This window comes from Tasmannia lanceolata, unplaced genomic scaffold (assembly GCF_043159265.1).
Source record: "Tasmannia lanceolata isolate RefF3 unplaced genomic scaffold, GAP_Taslan_0.1 ptg000013l, whole genome shotgun sequence".
NCBI lineage: Eukaryota > Viridiplantae > Streptophyta > Magnoliopsida > Canellales > Winteraceae > Tasmannia > Tasmannia lanceolata.
The window spans coordinates 69575-94079 of record NW_027518690.1 but is presented as its reverse complement, the minus strand read 5'-3'; the positions used below and the strand labels follow the sequence as shown (position 1 = coordinate 94079).

Genomic DNA, 24505 nt, shown 5'->3' with positions numbered 1-24505 from the left:
TATTTCTTCAAAATAATTGTTAAAAGTAATTTAGAGGTAGGTGACATCCAAATAATGACCGAAAAGGTGACGAAATAAACAAATTGAGAATGCGACAACAATCTGATTAGCTTCAGGGAGGAGACAAGCATTGGATTTACTTGAAAAATACCTCAGAGAACAATGGTAAGTAGTGTTTGATTGGGCGGCATAGTCTCCGAGAGTGGAGGATAAGTAGTTGTCTAGTAATGTTAATGCATCTTTTGCTCACATTTTATGCAAATCCAATGACTTAGGAGGAGCTTCAGCAAGAGCTGTAGGCTTGTAGTTAGGGGTGTTCAATCAGTTATAACCGAACCGAAATTTGATAACCGAAATAATTTCGGTTATCAAATTTCGGAAACCGAAACCGAACCGATTAAAAATTCGGTTATTCGGTTATAACCGAATAACCGAATAGTGATAGAAAAAGACAAAAAAAATCTACTTGGACAATTTGATCGGAGGGCTATGATCAATCTATCGAAATGGTTTTTTAGACACAACCAATTGAAGTTGTGATCAATCAAATGGACGGTTTGGATCATCCTACAGAGTGCCCATACACCATTTTTTGAAAAAATAATGTTTATTTTTGGTTAATTTCGGTTATTTGGTTAACCGATTGGTTTCGGCCACAAGGTCACGAAACCTTGTGGCCGAGGTCTGCAGGGGGTGATCTCTCTCTCTCTCTCCTGGATCCCGTTCGTTCCAGGGATCTCCCACCCATTCCCATGCATAATGTGGGGTGTCATCGTTTTGCACATAGGACCCATATATATTTTACACTCATGCATAGCATGGTCCGAGAACGCTTGTAAATGATCTCTTCTTAATGAAAATAAATTGATGTAAGAGTTGCAGTGTTGATGGCTCCTCTCTGACCAATCTATGGGAATATAAACTTTTATCTTTTACACTATTATACGAATCTCATATTATTAGTGCAAACCCTATCTTGAGTTCATGTATGGACTAGTTTGGTTGAATCTTGAAGATTATTGCCGCGGTAATCCCTTGCATGTTGCAAGGGCCTCTAAACCATGATGCAAGGTTGATGAACGAATATGAATCCAAGGCTGTGACTAAAAGGCAATTCGACGGAAAAAACAAGAAATGATCCTAGTAGTCCAAAGCTTTAGGATGATATTTATGTGAAAAAGTAAGCCTTGGGTGACTCCTCACTCTGCATTGATTTGAGTTTCATTTCTTCTTCGTTAGTTGATCAACTAACAATGTGCTGAAAAAAATGAAAAATCAACACAAGCCAGAGTTGTCCCGAAAGCTATCTCCACAACAACAACAACAAAAAAGGGTAATGAAAATTGAAATTAAGCTAAAACACATTAAAAAGATTTGCTACTGTGTTCAAGCCTCAAACAATTTCAATGTCCTCAAAATCCGAAATCATGGTAAAAATACAAAAGAACAGGGTTGGTTTCCAGGGGATGCTTATGCCGAGGCTTCTTAGTGCCTTCAATTAACATAAAATTAAGTGGGGCCAACATGAACCATGATTAGATGCACATACAGACATTCATTTTCCCGCTTGGAAAGAGAATAATTAAAACTCAATGAAACAAAAGATGATCTTCCTTGAATTTCGGCAAACTTGACCAAGACCATCAGAATCTGAAGGTGGGATCAACATCCATTGCCCAAGCAAACTTAGCCAAAAGGGATTTGTTGAACATCTGCAGACGAAAGAAAGATTGAGCAAGAAATAAGCAACCGCCATGACAACAGAAAGCATTATTTGCTTTGAGAAAGAAAATATTCACCTTCTCAATGGGAACTTCATGACGCTTGCACCATGAGACTGTTATCCTTGGATCGCAGTAGTTGATCTTTGATGTGCCCAATGCCACCGTCTTCAAATCCTCTTTGATCTTCATATCCAATTCCATTTTCTCTATTTTCGCATTCGTCTGAGCAATCTTCTTCTCTAACCTGTGTAGATGATGAACTAGTGAATATGGTAATACAAGGATGCATATATTTAAGTTTAGAATGAGTTCAATTACACTTCGGGAGCAAGGTTCTTCTTCGCCTTCCCATCTGCGTCTTTTAGTGGGGGCTTCCCTTTCTTTGCCCTGCTCAGATCTACTTTCAGTTCCTCCAGCACAACCTACTTACACCATAAAATATGAACTTAGTATAAGGAGCATAAACGTAACTACATACCTTCTTGAGCTCAACAAGTATTATAGTTGAAAGAATTGCATCATTAATATAGGATGGAAATGACCACTACCTTCAGTTCAGACATCTTCTCACTCAACCTTGACATTTGGGCACCATGGGTCTTGGAAACACTACGTTGATGGTTGCATATGATTGCGACCTGTGATGCAAAACAACCCAACATTTAAGACGGCGAATCAAATCTATTTATTGCTGAGGTGGCCATCCATCATTACCTCTTTGTTTGCACGCTGATAAACTGCCATTTTCTCGGCAAGATTGTCATCCTTTGTTTCTTTATTCAACTGTTGCATACCAGAGTTAAATTCAGACAAAATGAACATCTTCAAATGAAAAAATATATATATATATAATATAATTAGAAATACCATATTTTGTGGAGGTCAAGGCTTGTCAGTGATCAAGAAAACCAGCATCAAAGAAGAATCTGAATGGCCCATCAAGGGATAACAGAACATGCAAATAGCTACCTGTGTTTATCAAGTAATAACAGAGCTATGTATGTAATTTTTTAAGTCACAGCTGAAACCTAACTGAGCTTATCTACACTGATGCAACCTATAGTCCTCTTTTTTTTAATGGTATGCAACCTACATTCCTTGATTTTTAAGATCCATGAAACAATGTTCTTCTCCAACAAAAAAAAACATGAAACTAATTCACTGAGACACTTGAGATTTCATCTCAATGTGACTAGTAACCTGGATCCCTCATCCGCGGTCCACGAAAAGTGCCACGCCAGGATAGAATGCAAGTACACAATTAGGGTATTTGGTGCCACAAAACCGAGCAATCCTAGGGTTTTTTTTCGGGGTTTTGGGGCCCCACGTAATCCTCTCGCCCGGTTGCCATTTTAGCCAGAATTCCCCCGGTAAACTTAAGCATTGTCGGGCTTTTGCCGGATGATGTGGCATCCCCGCCTCATCCCCGAGAAACTCTTCAAAAACGAAGGAAAAGGGCAGGTAATAGACAGGGATACGATTCCTCTCTCTCTCTCTCTCTCTCTAAAAACCAGCACAAGTTTCCTACCTTCAGCTCTGAAAATGACAACAACAATTGCGAGGTCTACGAAGACAACGATGAAGATGAAGAACTCAGGCATCTCAGGGAGAAAGCAAAACTTTTGGGTTTCATGGTGAACAGGACTTTGGGTTTCATGGAGGAAATAATGGAGGAAACCCTAAACAGAATGTTGGGAATCCAAATGGCGGAGAGGGCAAAAAAAAGTAACGAGATCAGTGGCTCGGGTCTAGGGTTTCATGGCTGTGGACCCGGTAGTGTTGGCCTGGGAGGGTTTAAGGGCTGAGGAGTAATTGGAACCATGTGAGGAGGTTTCTGGTCGTAGCCAAAGTTAATTTGTAACCAAACATAGCAAACATTGGAAGTCCAGGTAAATTCCTAGGCTTTTCGACTCTCGTCTCATCCATGAACTTTCCTTACCCGCGTACCCTACCAGTATCCAAACAGACCCTTAGTATCAAATTTTTAGGTAAGTTAGTCCAATGGAGGTATATTCTTCGTACAGGCAGAAATGGTGAAAACAAAAACAAAAGAATGTTTGATTGATGCCGACTCAGTGAAGGAACCTTGGCCTCCCTTTAAAAGAAGGGTTCTCAAATCCCCACGAATGAAACCCAATAGTGGAGAGAATTGAGTCAAAGCTAGAGAATTGCAGGTAAATAGCTATCACTGCCTAGAAGGATCACCCTCGCGAAGACTTCTTTGGCTATGACTAAAAAACTGCGTTATGTTCCAAAAAAGATGGTGGTTTAGTTGAAAAAAATTACTCCAAAATGAATGCTTCTTGCAAAATGGCGGTGGGGATTATTCAATAACAAGAACAGTTTTTGGGCAAGTTCTATTACAGTAAAATACCAACCGGGTCTGAATTTGCGACTAGGAAGTGTGTGAGCCCGGTGTATCCCACATTTGTAAGTCCTAAAAGTAGTTCTTGATACTTGAAAAAATGCTAAATTGCATAGAAAACAGAGAAGATACTTTTTTCTGGTTAGATAAATGGTGTGATAACCTAATTTTAGCCAAAAGCATAACTACCTCTTCAAAGAAGCATTTAACCTTAGAGAAAACTGCTCTGAAGAATATATGCATACACAGGCTTAATACGGGTTTTACGACAATCTTGCATGAGGGTATGAGCAAAGAAAGTAGACTATCAGGATGTACGGATCTGAATTTACTGGCAAGAGTAGACTGCTGCAGTAGGGAATAAGTACTGTTACAGGTTTTAGGAAAACTGCGAAGGTTTTGGTGAACTATAACAATTGATGGGGGCATTTATAGGCTGTGTGTGACTAGAAAATTGGAGCAATTGATAGGGTTGAGTTTAGGGCAACTATAGATAAGCCTGGAAAGTTAAATGGAGTCTAGAGGCTATTTTAGGACTAACTGCAGGTTGCAGGTCAAAATAGTTCATGAAAAAATCCGAATTCGATTGGTTGAGCTATGGTAAAGGTGCCTAAACGATGACAGGTTCATAACATATTAAATTTGCACAGATAAATAATTTGTAACTGATATGTTGAACTGTCTATGAATCTCTAGAACAGGTATGTCACTAAGGCTGTAATAGTTTGCGGGTACAAGGGTTTCAGAGTAAAAGAAAAAGTAGGTATTTAGGGTCTACTCCTGGATCTGAGAAGGTTGCAGGTCGGATCTAAGGCTGTAACGGTGATCGGTATGTTTAGGCTTGGATTTGGATTGGAGCAAGGGTGAAGTTAAAGGAAAGCCGATTGGTATTAATAGAAAAATAGAGGACTGAATTTCAGAACAAGTTTAGGGTTGCAGGTGACAGGGGGAAGAGGTAGGTGAACTGTTTGTTTTAATGAGCTTCCAGGATTCAGGAAGACAGCTTGGAAGAAAAAAAAGAAAAAATCGGAAATGATTGAAGAGAGAAATAGAGGTCGGAAAAGAAAGAACGAAGCACTAACCTGGAAACACTCCATGCTTCTAAGGCATCACTTTAGGGTTTTCAGGGCTTTGCACTAAGAAAAAGGTTGCACTAGGATTCCACTGGCAGTACAGAGGCATCACACCAAGGAAACCCTAGGGATTGCACCAAAAGGTCAAGGCATCACACCGTGAATGGGAGACATTGCATCCACACACGAGAAGAAGCTTGCAAAATCTTTATCCAATCATTTATTCATTCATTTGCTCGCCTAGAGGCTACTTATATATAAGAAATTAAAAGAATCTACAAAGGTCTGAAACATAAACAAAAACCTAACACTTTTGGAATAAAATACCCCCTCTAAAGCTCCTCACTTAAAAAATTTCGTAATTCATGCGTGGTGCCTACCTAAAACACTCATAACTCAACGAATTAAATTGATTTTGATGGGAAAAGACTATTAGCCCCTTATGACTTGAAAAGACTTAAATAATATTGTAAAAACTAAATAAAACTCTTTTAACATTAATGGTAGGCCCCATCTTTTTAACTCCTTGATTCTTGATAGCATTTTGGGTGGCTGATGCGGGATGATCTATGGAAATGGCAGATTAAAAATAAAAGGTACTCTTGTTTATGGAGAATTAAGATTCCATCTTCGATCTGGCTTGCTAGGAAAGAATGAAAGGATCGAGTTTGAGACAATGAATAGCTCTAGCACTGTAATTAAATAATATTAAATTGTCTCAACATGCTTCTAAGCTCGGTCTTTTTACTAATGCTACTTTTTTGAAACTAATAAACTAGTGGACGTATATGTGAAAATTATTCTCCCACCTATCGTCCCCATGTTACGTGAGCTGCTCTGCCAAAAGGCTGGTTAAAAAAAACTTTGATGGCCTGGTTTTAAATTTCCACCAAAACCAAGACGAAACGATTGAAATGTTTATGTTTCCATCCCTAAAGAAAAGCATATCAAAACTGTTGAACGTACTAAGGGTATTATGGTCATAGTATGTTAATTATTATCATTAATATATCGAATGGAGGGAGAGAATGCTTAGAACGCATTCTAGACTCTCACGCCATTCTCTCTCTCTCTCTCTCTCTCTCTCTCTCTCTCTCTCTCTCTCTTTGCACCATGTAGTTATCTAGCATGGTATCAAAGCTTCAAGGTTGAAGATCGGAGCACCCATCCTTGAAGAAACCTAAAACCTAGAACTTCTAAAACCCTAACCCTGAAGACGCGACGAGACGAGACGAACACAATCCCAAATCACTAACCCTGAATACGCGACGAGACGAGACGAACACAATCCCTTCTCTTTCAACTCTAACTGTAAACACAACCCTAAAACCTATTCCTAACCCACTTGCACCCCCTATTCACACCCCAAACCTAACCCTAATCCACTCACGTCCCCTTCCCTCCACCCTAAACTCTAACTCTTCCTTGATTCTTCCCTTCACATCCTTCAAACCTAACCCTATCTTTTCAAATCAGTCCCTAACTCTTCGTTCTTCTCAAATCAGTCCATAAATCCAACTCTCTTCATGGTTTAAACTTGTTTCTTCTCCATATTTTATTCTCTTGTTGGTTCCGGGAAGTTTGTTGGTGATTCTACTCTCTTTCTTCTATGTGTTGGGGTATTTTTTTTGTCCCGGAACATTGTCTTTGTGCCTGTGACCGTGATTTGTTAACATATTTAGTTGTATGTTGGTGTTTGTGATTGTGGTGTTGGTTGTGGATGTTTACTGTTGGCGACTTTATTGTGATTCCCTATGGTAGATTTATTGGTGCTTGTTGGTTGCTGGTTAGAGTGATCGGTTGTGCCTCGTCACTTGGTTGTTAGTGATGCTCGGTGGTTGTTGTCGGTGGTGGATTGGTTGACGATTGTTGATAGTGGTGTTGGTTCCTTGTGAATGTTGGGTTGTTATGATTATTGTTCGTGATTGCTGATGATTGTGGATTTATTGTAGATTGTTGGTGTTTGTTGGATTATTGACTCTTGTGTTCCTATTGTTATCTGTGGACGAATTGTTGGTGGTTTGTTTACTTGGTCCTTGTTAATTATTGGTTATTTGGATTGTCGTAATTGGTGGTTATTATGGCTTTAAAAGATTCCTTATCGCATCCTAAGGTTGTTGAAGCCACTCTTCCCTCTTCGTTCCATTCATCTAGTGCTTTTGGTCGATTTGGCCGTGGCCGTGGCCGTGATAGTTGTGGTCGTAGTCGTGGCCGTGATGGTGGTGCTGAACATGGCCGTGGTCGTGATTCAGGGGGAGCCTGGGATGGTGGTGGCCGTGGACGTGGGCCCCGTTTTTGCACTCATTGTCGTATGGTTGGACATACCGTTGATTATTGCTATGATTTACACCCTGAACTTCGTCCCTACAGAACTGCGAATGCTTCTGCTGCTTCTGATAGTATTTCTTCTTATGCTCCATCTGTGACGCCTGATACTCTGGTTGTCCCTCGTGTGGAATATGAGGAAGTTCTCCGTACCCGGGACAAAGGAAAGCAGCTCACTGCCACGTTTGCGCATCAAGGTAGCCCCTCATGTTTTCTCTCTGGTAGTTCTTTTGGTTCATGGCTCATTGATTCAGGTGCTTCACACCATATGACTGGTAACCCTAACATTCTCTCTTCTTTCCACTCTGTTCCGTCTATTGGTCCTCGCACTGTTACCTTGGCTGATGGGACTACATCCCCTGTTTCTGGCATGGGTGTAGTCTCCATCTCGATGGGTCTTCACTTGTCTTATGTTCTATATGTTCCGTCTTTTCCTATTAATTTATTATCTGTTCGTCAATTAACGCAGTCTCTTAACTGTTCTGTTTCCTTCTTTTCTTCTCATTGTGTTTTTCAGGACATGAAGACTGGGACGAGGATTGGCTTGGGCCGTGAGATTGATGGCCTTTACTACCTTGATCAAGCTAGTGCTGGTGTTGCTCTTCGTACTTCGGTGGATGCCTATCAGTGGCATTGTCGTTTGGGCCATCCACCTGTGGATATGCTTAGAAAGTCTTCGTTTGTTTCAACTCAAATTCCATCTTTTCATTGTGAGTCATGTCAGTTAGGAAAACACCATCGTGTGTCCTTCCTTTCTCGAGTTAGTAGTCGAGTGTCTCGTCCATTTGAACTTATACATTCTGATGTTTGGGGTCCAACTAGAACTACTTCGTTAAATGGACATAAATATTTTATCATATTTGTTGATGATTATTCGAGGACCACATGGTTGTTTTTACTTAAAGATAGATCTCAAGTGTTTCATGCATTTTGTACTTTTTATTTTGAGGTGGAAAATCAATTTAAATGTACGATTAATTGTTTGCGTACTGACAATGCTAAGGAATATTTTTCTGTGGATAACGGCTTTCATGATTTTCTTTCCTCTCGTGGTATTATTCATCAGTCGTCATGTGCACACACATCACAACAGAATGGTGTCACTGAAAGGAAAATTCGTTATTTGCTGGATATAATTCGTATGATTATGTTTCAGATGAAGGTTCCTAAGATTCACTGGGGAGATGCAGCTCTCACGGCATGCTTCCTAAGTAAACGTCTACCTTCTTCAGTTTTATCTGGTCAAACGCCATTTTCTGTCTTGTATCCTCTTGGAGATCTGTTTCCTTTAGTGCCACGTGTCTTTGGATGTACGTGTTTTGTTCATAATTTGTCTCCAGGTATTGACAAGTTAGACCCTCGCGCAGAGAAGTGTATTTTCTTGGGTTTTTCTCAAACCCAAAAAGGTTATAAATGTTATAGCCCTCGCCTTCGAAAGACATGTTTCTGCGGAAGTCACATTCTTTGAGGACCAGCCTTATTTGTCTGGCTCAGGTCCTCATTTACATGTTGACATCCCTAGCCTTCCCGTTCCTTTAGTGATGGGTCATTCTCTTCCAGGTCCTATGGGTGCTCCAGACATTGCCACAAGTTCTCCTGTGGACCCTAAGGATTCTGTGGATTCTCTGTCAGGTCCTGTGGATTCTGAACTGAAAACTTTTACTCGGGGACCTCGCCAGGTCGTTCTTTCGACGACTGAAGCACCGTCTCAGCCCACTGATCCTCTTCCACAGTTGGATTGTCAACCTTCAGGTATTTGTTCTCCTACTTATGATTCACCTATTGCATCCCGGACTAGATCACGTACTGTGGCTCATCCTATTTCTAATTTTGTTACTTATGAGCATTTCTTACCATCTTTTCGGTCATTTGTCTCTAGCATGTATTCAGTTACTTTGCCTAAGTCAGTTACAGATGCTCTCAATCATCCTGGATGGAAGGCTGCTATGGATGCTGAGATGGCTGCACTTCACTCCAATAAAACGTGGCAGTTGGTTTCTCTTCCTTCTGGTGCCCAACCTGTTGGCTGTCGTTGGGTCTTTGCCATCAAGTACCTACCAGATGGGTTTATTGAACGTCTCAAAGCCCGCCTTGTTGCTAAGGGGTACACTTAGACATTTGGCGTTGACTATCAGGAGACTTTCTCACTGGTAGCCAAAATTCTGTCCGTACGAGTACTGATTTCTTTAGCTGTTAATCGTGGTTGGCCTCTGTATCAACTTGATGTTAAGAATGCCTTCCTTCATGGTGATCTTTCAGAGGAAGTTTATATGGAGCAACCTCCTGGGTATGTTGCTCAGGGGGAGATGTGCTCTTCTGTATGCCGCCTTCAGAAGGCAATTTATGGTCTGAAGCAATCGCCTAGGGCTTGTTTTGGACGATTTAGTGCTGTCGTTTTGCGCTTTGGGTTGAAGCAGTGCTGTTGATCATTCTGTGTTCAGTCACAAATCTGATTGTGGATATATTCTCTTGATAGTGTATGTTGATGACATTGTAATTGCAGGAGATGACAAGTCTGGTATCCAAACTCTAAAGTCCTTTCTTCAAGGTGAGTTTTCCACTAAAGATTTGGGCCAGCTCAGATATATCCTTGGTATTGAGGTAGCACGGTCTCGTCATGGACTAGTTTTGTCACAAAGAAAGTATGTGCTAGACATCTTAGAAGAGACAGGCTCAATGGGGGTGAAACCTACGACTAACCCTATGGATCCAAATTTTAAACTTCTTCCTGATCAATGAGAGTTGTTGAATGATCCAGGTCGATATAGAAGACTGGTTGGAAAACTAATCTATTTGACTGTCACCCGTCTAGACATATCATTTGCAGTTGGTATGGTTAGTCGTTTTATGAGTGCTCCACGTACTTCCCACTGGACTGCTGTCATTCAGATTATCAAATATTTAAAGGGTACTCCAGGTAAGGGTCTATGCTTCAGAAAGTATGGACATGAAAAGGTAGAAGGTTTTAGTGATGCAGATTGGGCAGGATCTCCTGCTGACAGGAGATCAACTACGGGATATTGCACGTTTGTAGAAGGTAATTTGGTGTCTTGGAGAAGTAAAAAGCAAGATATTGTGTCCAAGTCAAGTGCAGAGTCTGAGTATAGAGCTATGTCATATACAAGTGGGGAGCTAATATGGCTTCGATCCTTCTTAGCAGAGATTGGTTTTTCATCTACATGTCCAGCACGGTTGTATTGTGACCATAGTTGTAAATTTCGTTTCGGTCGCCATTTCGTTTTGGCCACCAAAACGAAATTTCGGTGGGATTTCGATCATTTCGGTGCATTTCGGTCGACACTTTTCGTTCACACAAAAAATATATTAAAAAATAGGAGAAAAATCCAAAAAAATAAAAAATCAATAGAAAAATATGAAAAACTAATAAATAGTCCAAAATATGTGTCCCAAAAGGCATATTCATTACTTAAACACATAAAGTCTTGCACAAGTCCAACTGATAGTCTGATACATAGAAAAACATAAAAAAAGAGATACATGAAAGTGAAACATAGACAATAGCTAGTAGCAACAACTCTCAGTCATCATAACCCGGATGATCATACTCAATGTCTTCTTCATCGTCGCCGCCGTCATCACCACCTGGACCACCAATAGGGACATCTTCTTCAAGAGGCATGAGAAAGTCGTCGTCGTCGTCCCCGGCCCCAACCACAGCAGTAGGTGCTTCAAGATTTTCCCACCCAATGTCTTCCGGCGTGAATATGACATCTTCTTCTGCAACCCAATCCACCATGACATCCAGATGGTCTATGCTCAAAGGGTCACTAGTGGTAGATGATTTCCTCAACAAGTCCCTGAAAAGGAAAACATTAAGTATAATGTCAAAGGTTAAACTTAAAAGCTTAAAGTGATGAGGTGAGAGTTGAAAACATTATATTACATTGTATACCTTTCTCGAAACTTATGATTGTAATGGACAAACACCAAGTCATCTAATCTCTAGTGCTCCAACCTATTTCTCTTTACAGAGTGAATGTGTTCGAAGGTACTCCAATTCCTTTCACACCTAGTCGCACTGCAGGTCTGACTGACGATTCTGATCGCAAAGGTCTGTAATTCTTCCACGTCACCTCCGAATTTATTCCACCATGCAACTGTAAAGTAACAAATAGTAAAGCATTATTTGTTGAGAAACTGAAAGTTAAAATGAATTATACTTAATTAAACAAACAACTCAAATATACTTGGTCCCAACTTCGTTCGGTTGCGGATTGCAAGCTTCATTCCAAACATACCCTTAGCCTCTCGATAATCCTCAATCTGATTGGTGATGAGGTCTTGTGTAGCTTCATCAGTTACTAGTGGAGTGATGCATGCCAACAAGCCTCTGGTTACTTCACTGTGCCTAGAGAAGGTAGGAGTGAAAAAGAGAGCAGGGTTAAGAAAATATCCTGCTGCATGGAGGGGACTGTGGAGTTGCCTATCCCATCTTTGGTCGATGAACCTCCAGATGGGGATGCAATCTGATTTTCTCTTCAACCTCTCCTTGATGTTCTCTTTGGCCTTGTCCATGGCCTCATATAGGTAACCCATCGCCGGTTTGTCCTGCCGATCTACCAAACGCAACACTCTCACTAAAGGCTCGCTGATGTTTAGAATGTACTTGCATTGGTCCCAAAAAGACTTATCCAACACAGTACTAACTACCCCTTCATTCAGTGGGTGTTGGACAAACCTACTAGTACTATACTCATCAGACACAAACATCTACTGAAGTGCTTTCCGATTCAACACCAGATTTTGTATGCTAATGAAATTTGTAGCAAATCTGGTTGCAGCAGGGGGGCACAACTCCTTCCCACCTGTGAACTTCCTCATCAAATTCAAGAGGTTTCCATGGTTGTAGATGAACTTTGTAATCGTCCGACCCCTCTCAATTGTGGTTGCTATGTGAGGAAATACAGTCGGTTTGCGCAGATGCTCCAAGATGAGATCTAAGCAATGAGCTGCGCACGGAGTCCAGAAGAATGTACCAAACGCGGCTTCTAGTCTTTTCCCAGCAGCTTTATAACTTGGCTCACTGTCAGTTACAAATTGCACCACATATTCCGGATTCACCTCTCTGACAATCTTTTCAAAGATATTGTATAATTCATCGGCATTCTTCACTATGCCAGATGCATTAACGGATTTGAGGAATATGACTCATTTAGGGCAGTACACCAAAAAGTTGATTAGGGAACGTTGTTTAGTGTCTGTCCATCCATCTGCCATAATGCTACAGCCAGTGTATCTCCATGACATCTTAATCTCCTCCAAGTAGTTTACCTCATCCACTGTATTCTTCAAAATGGAACCCCTTAAAGCATGATAAGTAGGTGCCTTATAACCCGAACCCAAGGCATTCACAGCATCAAAAGGTGAATTGGCAACGTTGAAAGGGAGATTGGCATCGTAGCAAAGCATGCCAACCGCAATGTCTGCTCTATCCATTGTTTCTTTGGTAGCCAAAGCAGTTTTAATGCTTGGCTGGGCTCCAGGGGTTGTTCGTAGTGCAAAGAAATTCCTGATCCCTCCTGTGATTCCCTTCTTCTTCCTGTTTGTACCACTCGGTTCTACAAGAACTTCCTTACCTCTTCGTTGAGACAATTGTGTGCCAATGTCTTCTTCATCCTGTTCTTCTTCTTCGTCTGGTGTGCCATAAAAACCTCCAACCTCTGCTCTGGATAGGCTCATCCTAGCCCTTTATTTTCTCTTTGCATCTAAAAGTTGCTTCATTTGATATTTTACATCTTCAGTCACTTTTTTGCATGATGCTACTTCACCAGGAACAGCAGCTAAATGTTCTTTCAAGCGGGTTATACCTCCACGCGATATGACTTTGCCACAGAATATGCAAGTTACTTTATTTTTTTGACCGGGAACCAATGTACCGTAAGCCCATGCCGGGTCATCCGATCTAGTGGGTGCCGAACCAATAGAGGATGCTCCTGCAGAAGGTCCCGAGCCCGACCCACTCATTCTGAAATGAAGTAGAAGAAGGGGAAAAATGAATTAGAAGAAAGAAAATTGAAACAAATTACAAAAAAATGAAGTAAGAAATAAAAGAAAGGAAATGGAAAGAAATAAAGAGAACCTTGAGGTTGAACTTGATTTGAAGAGAATAAGATAATATTAGCCTTCCCTCACTTGAAATTTGTTGTGTAACTTGTAAGCCTTCACTTGAAATTTGTAGTGTAACTTTAATTTGCAAGCCTTAGGAAATAGTTCTTGTAGTTGTAAGTTGAAGGTAGGCCTTCCCTTTGCTCCAAAATGGACTTGGATTGAGTTGAAGAAGAGTGTAGACTTGTAGGAAATTTATTAGAATAGACAGTGTAACTGAAAGTAGAAAAGAGAAGGAGAATCACTTATGTGAAGGTGGAGGAGAAGAAGGTAGGGGAAATGCTATTTATAGAGTTTTTTATTCTTTGTTCAAGTAAAAATGACTAGAATACCCTTCCCAATAGTTATAAACGGACACATTTGGAGGCTAAAATGGTCAAAAACCCAAAAGAGCCGTTACAGGGGCATTGATGTAATTTCTGCAAAAAACAGTCAAACTAGCCGTTATAGCCAATTTCTGACGAAATTCAAAATTTCGTCCATTTCGGACGAAACGAAGTTTTGAAGATTTCATTTCGTTTTCGGAACGAAAACGAATGTTTCGTCGATTTCGGACGAAACGAAACGAAATTTATAACCTTGATTGTGACAATAGAGCTGCAATTCATATTGCAACAAATCCAGTCTTCCATGAACGGACCAAACATATTGAAGTTGATTGTCACTTCATTCGTCATCGAATTCAGAGTGGCGAGATCTGCACAGTGTTTACTCGATCTGCAGATCAACTTGCAGATATGTTTACCAAGCCATTGGGTAGTGCAAAACTAAAAGATTCTTGTAACAAGCTTGGAATGTATGATATATACCTTCCAGCTTGAGGGGGAGTGTTGAACGTACTAAGAGTATTATGGTCATAGTATGTTAATTATTATCATTAATATATCGAATGGGGGGAGAGAATGCTTAGAACGCATTCTAGACTCTCACGCCATTCTCTCTCTCTCTCTCTCTCTCTCTCTCTGCACCATGTAGTTATCTAACAAAAACTAAAACACATACCGAAACCAAAATTGTAAATGTAATTTGCATGTGAAATGTGTTGAAAGTATTATTTATAACTTTTTATATGAATTACATGTGAAATATGATATGTACTGAATATTTAGACATCCGCAATAATGCATGTCAGTAGGTTTTCAATGTTGTTAAACTAAGATTTTATACGGTGCCCGAGCCTAAAGTCCAATGTAGGCGGTACGCCAGAATTATCGACCTCGATATTTGATCCAACATCAGCCTCTTAAAAAGTGGGCTGCTGTCGGATCAAATATGAAGGGTAGAACCACCAACCCTGGACTTCACGCTCGGGCACCATATAAAATCTCATTAAACTATTATGGATGGTTTTTTTTTCTGCTTATACGATGGTTTTTTAGTGTATTTGTGCTTATTTTAGTACTTCAAGTTTCATGATGTTCATAATTTGCATATGTTTTCATATATTTATGTGATTTTACATGATTTCCACAAAAATTTCCATCCGAAACTGACATCTTATTTCTGCCACAACCAAAGCACATACTGAAATCTTATTTGATGGTACTAACAAGGTATCACTGGTTGATGATGAAATACTTACAGGCTTTTTTTTTGGGATGATTTTTTTTTTTTTTATGGAGAGGGGCGGGAGCATTTCAAAGGCGAATGGTCATACCTTATTGATTTCTGCTGGCCCTTGTGGTCAAAGGCAGAGTTCACTACAATGTTGATGGGTATAAATAAGCTGAATAGGTCTGACTGTTCTAAATTGTGGGTCATGGGTAACTCCCTAATCACAATCAACTAGGTCAAGAAAGAAAACCCTCATCTATAGCAGATGAGGAAACTCTTCAGAGAAATGAAAAAATTGACCTAAGTGCTCGAAAGCCTCTATTTCACACGTACATCATGAAGGGAACACTACAACGCATCTTTTAGCTAAATTTGAGGTGGTTTCTACTTTCTACCATGTAGGAATGTGGGACAAAATGCCCGAGATATAGCCTGTCCGTGTGCTTTTGGATTCCTAGCTAGCCTAGGAACGCTTTTCATTATTTTTTAATATAGTCAATTAATTGCTTGATAATATAAGAGTTCCTACACCCTAGTGTAGATAAGTTATCTACACCCTAGGCTTAAAATACAGTGGGGGCACATTGTTTGGGTGATCCAAAGCATTCATTTGATGGGCCCTCACATAGATAGGGTGTGCCCAAAAAATCAGCACCATACGATCATCTCAACCCTTCGAACTATGGAGGCAAAAAATGGACAGATTTGTGAAGGTTTATACACGTCCATTTTTACCTCCACAAATCGTAGGGTTGGGATGATTCATCCTATGGAGCTGATTGTTTGGGCACACCCTATCTATGTTAGGGCCCATCAGATGAATGCTTTGGATCACCCAAACAATGTGACCCCCACTGTATTTTAAGCCTACTGTCACGGGCCAAATATTTGAGCAACGGAATAACCCGTGCGGCGCCCCAACATGCACAAATGCTAGGGCAAGCCTTCAATCGTGCAAGGCTTTAAAGGCCCTACACGCCAACACCCCTTGATGCTTCGAATGTGCACACAAACTCTAAGCTGTTCAACAGGCTACTTGGCTCAGATCTTGACATGCGCTTCTAGATACCCACACTCATGATCAGCCTGCATCACGAGTACATCGAACATAAGGCCTTGGGGCCTAATGCAAAGTCCATCGAGTACGAGGCATGACGATGCCACGCACCAATCCGCCAAGCGCTGGGGCTTGGTCATCCAAGGAGCAAGATGCCCCATGGACTGATCCGCAAGGTGTACACCTCGCGAGGGCAACCGAAGTCGCCCCGGCACGAACCGATGGAAGACCTAGAGTATGGCCTACCCACCGGACGTACCGCGGTGCTGAAGGGCAAACAGTATACGTAGCCCCCAGCACCGGTCCGTACGCGCAATGCATGTGGGAACCCAACCCAACATACACTGTCTTTGGCCCCCATCCTCGACCAAAGAAACTGGAGCATCCCTATGGATAGCTCGCAGTCCACACCCAATCTCCCTTAGGGCACGCCTACGAGTTGAAGTATGATTTCCTACTGTGTGCAACAAATGCACAAGTAAGTCCTCTTGCAACCCATGAGCAAGCCACCAAGGCTCTTGCCCACACCTGCTGGGCCTAACGGGCGAGGAGTCAGCAAGTCACAGGGTCAACTCCTCCTATAGAGTTTGGCCAACCAACCCGCTTAGCGGCGAGTGGCGACCAAAGGTGCTATAAACAACGCATTTCCAAGACGCAACGAGACAGGACGGGATGGATTTTAATACCGGTTGTGTCCTGAACTGTTTCCCCGTGACACTCCCCCACCTGATAACGTCGACCCCCTCGTCGACACTGAACGCTCTGTGAAGCTCAGTTCCACAATAACAATGACTTCTCAATCTTGAAAACAGCTGTCACTGGTACTTCGACAATCAGCGTATTCTGACTTCTACTGCATACCACAGTGCCTCAAGTTCTGCCAATCACTGCACTATAGCTCTGCTGGAGTTATCTTCAACAACGATGGTTTTCCCGGACTCCATCAAACTAGGGGAAGGTTTTCTGACGGTGCCTACAAACGCTGTGGATGGCGTGCCATCACTTTCGGCACGGAAGGTTATGGCTCACCTACAACCGGATGACGTGCCACCACTTTCGGCACGGAAGGTTTTGGCTCACCTACAACCGGGTAGCGTGCCATCACTTTCAGCACGGAAGGTTTTGGCTCACCTACAACCGGATAACGTGCCATCACTTTCAGCACGGAAGGTTTTGGCTCACCTACAACCGGATAGCGTGCCATCACTTTCGGCACGGAAGGTTTTGGCTCACCTACAACCGGTGATGATGGTTCTGAGCACTCCACCAAACTCCATAAGGGCAGAGCGACCAAACTTGAATCCTTCCTTCAAGCAACTCTCAAGTTCCTCCTTAGCTACACTCGAGCTTCCTCTGGAGTGGTCTTCTGAAATGGCCAACTTGCACCGCTTCGTCTCTCCCTGAATGTGCCACCACTTCTGGCACAGCACCTGCCTCACTTTCGGCTAAGTGCAGCACTTGCCACCTGCAAAGTGCAAGCCAACCACGGAGTCGACAAGCACTCCCACGCAAAGAGACCACCACATCGGTCTCGCCTCCTCCTGAGGCCAAGAATCCCCTGTTGGGATCAATCAACACGACGCTTAGTCTTGCCTGCTTTTGTTCAACACTACAGAACTTGATTTGAACAATCAACCCTTATCCCACAAATGGTCTCCTTGGGCACTTGCGGCTAGTACTCACACGGCTAACCACTCAAATATTCTATCATTCATATTGAGCTGTCCTTTCAATTTTGACAAACAAAGAGATTCTAAAGCAGCAAGAAAAACACAAACATACCATGTCGACCCATACCAACACAGTCTGCCCATATGCCATCTGAGCTCACCACACTGTCCCATATCAGCACAGCAAACCCATTATCAAATCTAAGCGGCCTTGGCGTTCGTTCCAAGGTCTTTTTGAGAAGAGCATCACGCATGCTCGATTATAATTGTGAACTGCCATAAAAGTACTTCAGTCATTGACCAGCTCTTCATCTTGAGCATGTCTGCTAATTCGTCAAACAGGTTATTCCATCACACTGAGCAAGCAAATTCACTTCTATGAGCGCTTTGGTGCCGACACGTTCAACACCTCATCTGATAGGGGAAGGCTTATGCCAGCAGCCAACCCTTTTTTCATAGCAAGCCCTTAAGGCCATATGCTAACACATCAATGTTTAGCCAACACTGCAACGGAGCATTCACAACTCCCCAACTGCCACTTCCGATCTCACACATCGGTGGGTCACTGAAAGATGCCAACCTGTTCGCTGACGGTTACAGCTCTAACACTGTATCAAGCTTCGAGCAAATCCATTGAGCAATGCTTGAACAAACACTGATGGTACTAATCTTTCCAGGCCATCGCGCCTCTGTTGCGCGACTCAAGTAGAATAAGGGAGAGTCCACCGAAAGGAACATACCCACACAATTTTAGCTCTTCTTTGGCTGACTAATGGACTTTCAAAGTGTTAGATTCAAAGACATCCGCAACTTAGCACTTCCAACTTGGTGTGCTAACATTCAAGCTCTTTCCAACTCCGCCACAACATAAAGCATTTCCCGTTCCTTTATGCAAAGCAACATGCACTAGAGATGCACTAATCATAGCCGCAAACATCGCAACTTGTTGCAACTATGCCAGCACAGACACCAACTGTATCATAGCTCCTTGAAAAACTCTTGATTCACAACCTGCTCTGATCTGGCACTAGATACCATCTGGCACCAATTCTCAAAGCACACTCTGAATACATAGCTTGGACATTCTGCTCTGATACCAACTGTCACGAGCCAAATATTTGAGCAACGGAATAACCCGTGCGGCGCCCCAACATGCACAAATGCTAGGGCAAGCCTTCAATCGTGCAAGGCTTTAAAGGCCCTACACGTCAACACCCCTTGATGCTTCGAATGTGCACACAAACTCTAAGCTGTTCAACAGGCTACTTGGCTCAGATCTTGACATGCGCTTCTAGATACCCACACTCATGATCAGCCTGCATCACGAGTACATCGAACATAAGGCCTTGGGGCCTAATGCAAAGTCCATCGAGTACGAGGCATGACGATGCCACGCACCAATCCGCCAAGCGCTGGGGCTTGGTCATCCAAGGAGCAAGATGCCCCATGGACTGATCCGCAAGGTGTACACCTCGCGAGGGCAACCGAAGTCGCCCCGGCACGAACTGATGGAAGACCTAGAGAATGGCCTACCCACCGGACGTACCGCGGTGCTGAAGGGCAAACAGTATACGTAGCCCCCAGCACCGGTCCGTACGCGCAATGCATGTGGGAACCCAACCCAACATACACTGTCTTTGGCCCCCATCCTCGACCAAAGAAACTGGAGCATCCCTATGGATAGCTCGCAGTCCACACCCAATCTCCCTTAGGGCACGCCTACGAGTTGAAGTATGATTTCCTACTGTGTGCAACAAATGCACAAGTAAGTCCTCTTGCAACCCATGAGCAAGCCACCAAGGCTCTTGCCCACACCTGCTGGGCCTAACGGGGGAGGAGTCAGCAAGTCACGGGGTCAACTCCTCCTATAGAGTTTGGCCAACCAACCAGCTTAGCGGCGAGTGGCGACCAAAGGTGCTATAAACAACGCATTTCCAAGACGCAACGAGACAAGACGGGATGGATTTTAATACCGGTTGTGTCCTGAACTGTTTCCCCGTGACACTAGGGTGTAGATAACCTATCTACACTAGGGTGTAGAAACCTCTCTCTCTCTCTCTCTCTATATATATATATATATAATGAGAATAGAGTTCCTGCGCTCGAGCGCAACTAGGCTTAGAATCTGTCCATTTTTGGCCCCACAAATGGACACCCTAAGGTGATCCAATGGAGCTGATTTTTGGTGGACACCCTACCCATGAAAGGGCCCATCAAATGAATGCTTTGGATCCCACCCAAAATGTGGCCCCACCCTGTTTCTGTGCTCGAGCGCAGGAACTCTATTCTCTATTATAATATAGCAGGGTGGGGGGTTCACTGTTCAGGCCCACGTGAACAGCTCCCCCATCCGGCTAATATCCGACATGGCATCCTCTTTTGACAAAATGAAAAAAAAAACCCATCTAATGTTATCAATTTGTACGCCTATTATCGGATTGTTTCCTAACATTCTGGGTTTCCCTTAAAATCGGATTCTCTTCAATTTAATAGAAGTTGCCAAATATATGTAAAATCCATCTCAAAACATATTTTCCCGATTTCCAACCCAAAGCCGTATCCCTGAATCTGTCCTTAAATGTTCAAATATAGGTTTGAGATTGACAAATTTCGGTACATCATTCATTGGAGAAAAAGTGGCGTGTTCTTTTGATTCCTACTCAAATTAGAGACTGGAGTCTTTCACTTCCATCCCAAACGGCTGATATTTTAAAAAATGATGGAATAAATTTTTTTTTCTAAATTATTCTATATGCTGAGTTTTTTTAGTTGTTTTTACTGAAAAGTTAATATCAATATCCAAAAAATCCCTACTGTTTTCGGTGCTTTTCGATCATATGCTGTTTCTTCTACAATTATATCAATCATTTTTTTTTTTCAGCTCTCACTGCACTTTTTTAAATCATCTTCAATTTTATTGGGTACTGTTCAATTCATTCTGTTAAAGTATAAAAGATAAATAACGCCTTTCTCCAACAGCTTAAGCTTTCGGAGAAGTTGGTAAGGTAACATGGTATCAGAGCCAAAGGTCTCGAGTTCAAACCCCCTAGATAGCAAAAATCCACATGCGATGGTCGGCCCAAAGTGGGACCACATGTGCCACGTGTTTGCCAAGTAGGCCACACATTCGGGAGAGTGTTAAAGTATAAAAGATAAATAACGCCTTTCTCCAACAGCTTAAGCTTTTGGAGAAGTTGGTAAGTTAACACATTCTATTTCACTTTTGAATGATAAACCAAGAAAAACAATGAGGCTGTTCATCTCTGCAACTATTTTTCTTTGACTTGGAGTTTTTGAATGGTATTTTTGGGTTTTTATTATATTTTCCCACCCTGTTTTTCTGAGTACTCTCTCTCTCTCTCTCTCTCTCAAAGTTTTTGCATCAGAAAAAGCATTGGGAGGCCACAATCTGTTGCTTCGATTAGGGAGGTGACATTGCAGAGACTTGGAAATTTTGAAAGAAGAGTTTTCATTGTGAAGAAAATCTTCGATTTTTGTCTTTAAAGTTTTTTTTTTCTTTTCGAAATGATTCTATTCTAACTTAATTTTTTCCTACCAGCAGGTTTTTTATTTATATTTTTCATCTCGCTCTGTAGCATGGGTTGGAAGCGTCATCATGGCAAACTCAAATTCGATTCCGAGGTACGGGCCCATATATCAAAACCACATTTTCAACTAGGGTTTCATATGAAATTAAGAGTTCTAATAAATGGGAAGGGTAAAAGTTTATCTCTTTTGCTTGATTGGAAGAGAGGTGGTAAAGCATAATTCTTTTTCCAATCAGGTATCTAAAACTATTCCATTTTTCCTGAGATTCATATGTGATGTTTCCATTCCTAATCTCTGACCCATTCATGTGCTAATCATTCCGGTTTGATGCTCTTTTACGAATGGGAAAATCGTGGAACAGCTAAAAGGGTTCGATAGGGATTGAGAAGTAGGCGAGGGAGATGAGGTCCATATCTAGGTAAAGTTAAAGACAAAGTGGTGTTTTCAGTAAGGCTCTGTTCCTTTCGACGTAAAATTTGTTTTAGGTTGTAAAAATGAACATAAAACAAATTTTACGTCCAATTTTACATCGAAAGGAACGGAGCCTAAGTGTATCTGGCATAATATGCTTTTTCTTTTTTTTTTTTGAAATAGCAGCATAATATGCTTTATAGACAATATGAATTAATCGAATGACATTTTCTTCTATTTACAATTTTTTAGTGGTTTGTGACACATAATCAATTACGATACACTGTTCGTAGTTTTTACATTATGCCACTAAGAATCTATTGAGGCATCTGTCAAGGCTTGATCTATGTCATCATCTCTATTTTGTAGGTAAGCGTGTTATAGAGCTCTATCATTTGTAAACATCAATTCAAGGGAGAAGGGGCATGTCTGGATGTTACTGTATTTTGTGATAAGTCAGCCTTTCCCAATTCATAATTGACATGGTTCTGAAATGAACATGTATGGATGCTCATGTTAATTGAATGACTAGATCTAACAGTATACTTGGAGTAAATTTCTTGATGCATTGTTTAATTATTTGTCGGGTTATATTTAATGTTTGTTTACTCTTTTTTATGTGCTCATTCAATAACAAATTTACCATAAACTAGAAAAAGGGAAAAATTCTATGATTTGGCCGACACTTCGAATTTACTGCGGACTCACGTGTCCTGCCGTGTCCGACAGGACACCCGTTACATGTCGACAATCCTTTGGACACTTTTGCTTGTTTATTGAATAGTGTGTTTACCTCATTTAGACAACTCATATCCATGGCGAAACTGGACACACGAATCCATATCCACAAATCGTCATTACATATACTTTCTATTTTTGCCGTGTCCCCGTTTCTAAAGTTTGAGGGTTTGCTGTGTCCAACACTCCGTGTCCACAAATCATAGGAAAATTTTTAGCAATACAAAAATTCAAGTCACACGATTCTACTTTGTTTCTAAAGTAGTTTGAGCATTTGGACATATTTTTCACTTAACACCTATACTTAGCAGCCATTACAGTTTCTAAGAATCAACCCTTTTGACAAAGCTCTCTACTTGGCAGCATTTCTTAGCCCTCTGATCACTCATGCAAATATCTTAGTACATTCCAAATTACAACATGATATTAAAGTTGGCCTATGATGCACTCTTTTTTTTCTTCCGAGGGATGCCTACGATGCACGTTCTATGCACAATTATGTCAGTCTGGCAATAAAAAAAATCAATATCAATGTATCTTATTAAGTTTGAGAAAGATTGAGGTCATCTACCAATCAAAATTATGCTGACATCTTTACACATACGAATTTCTTAATTTGGTTTGCGGTGTCTTTTACTCTTGACTGTTGAGTTGTTTAAATTGTATGATTGTGTTGCATTCATACTAGAACTCTTTGATTTGGGGTAACAAGTTCCAAAATGTTGTTTAATTGTATTTTTGTCTGGATCATCTGCTAATATTCCCGCTATTTATCCCAAAATTAATCACTTCTTTGGTCTTCATTTTTCTTTTCACTTAAATGCATTTATTTAGTATCTATATCAGAGTGGTGGCCTACCACGAGCATGGACAACGACATCTTTATATTTTTGATAGACTACACATATTGTAGAGTTACCAAGAGCATGGACAGCAACAACTTTTTTTTTAATCATTCGTACACCGTAATTATTCAAGGCCCAACATCAGCTTCTCAAAGCAAATGTCGTGAAGCTTTCTGGGTGGTATCCATCTCAGTTCTGCATCAACTATATTGTTGTATTTGAATCTTTTATGTTTTTTCATTTCATATTACATTTATCAGGATCGTTACAGTTCTTCTTTTTTTTAAATTTTCCACGTGTCATCTTCTTGAAGCAAATGTAGAGAATATTTCTGGGTGGTATCCTTATCTGTTCCATATCCTTTGTCATATTGGAAAAGATTTTCTCATAGCTTTAATTTTCCAAATCACTGTGTAATTCTTGATAAGCATCAATAACAATTCATTATAGGAGAAATCATTAGGATCTTGAGAACTACTAGAAACTGCATTTTAGGAAAATATTTCTTATTTTTCTTTTTTGGTTTAAAACAGTTTTAACACAACCTTTTATGAAACATTTTCTTTTTTCAGTCGCCCCGTGCATCACACCTGAGCTAGACCACTATAAATACACCATCTCCATGTTGTTTGACTCATCCAATCCATTCATTCTATAGGAGCTCACATAGATAGGTTGTTCCTAACATACCATCTCCATACCATAATCCTAACCATTCGATCTTTAGAAGCATATCTTCTAGCCATCCATTTTAAACTTCCATAAATCACAACCCTAACCATAACCTATAATCCAAACCATAACCAGAAATCATAACCCTAATCATAACCTATAGAATGAATGGGTTGGATGACTGAAACAACTATGGGAGATGATGTTTCTGAGCTCGAGCTCAGAAACCTTTTCCTATATATATATATATGATTCAATAGGGCTGCAACAGGGTTGGGTTTTTCAAAACCCTAGCCCAACCCTGGATCCCATTATCTCGGCCCTGACCCTGAGTCAGGGCCGAAAAACCTCAACCCATTGCCCGCCCTACAGGGCTCAGTGCTGGCCCTGGCCCGC

At 41.2% G+C, this 24505-nt stretch overlaps 1 protein-coding gene and 1 long non-coding RNA gene across 3 annotated transcripts in view; both read right to left on the bottom strand.

Moving 5' to 3' along the window:
* Positions 1-1325: 1325 nt before the first annotated feature.
* Positions 1326-24505, bottom strand: part of LOC143889378 (DNA topoisomerase 1-like) — a 74974-nt gene continuing 51794 nt past the window's right edge. For both annotated transcript variants that reach the window (XM_077393542.1, XM_077393543.1), the window contains exons 13-17: positions 2439-2507; positions 2273-2362; positions 2043-2146; positions 1800-1968; positions 1326-1712 (exon numbers count right to left, since the gene is read on the bottom strand). In XM_077393542.1, coding sequence (XP_077249657.1) covers positions 1644-1712; positions 1800-1968; positions 2043-2146; positions 2273-2362; positions 2439-2507 — 501 coding nt within the window. In that variant the 3' untranslated portion in view covers positions 1326-1643. The remainder of the gene's footprint in view (positions 1713-1799; positions 1969-2042; positions 2147-2272; positions 2363-2438; positions 2508-24505) is intronic.
* Positions 10891-12138, bottom strand: LOC143889379 (uncharacterized). The gene is made up of 2 exons (XR_013254824.1): positions 11401-12138; positions 10891-11305 (listed from the first exon to the last, which is right to left on the bottom strand). It is a non-coding gene; the product is annotated as an uncharacterized LOC143889379 (long non-coding RNA).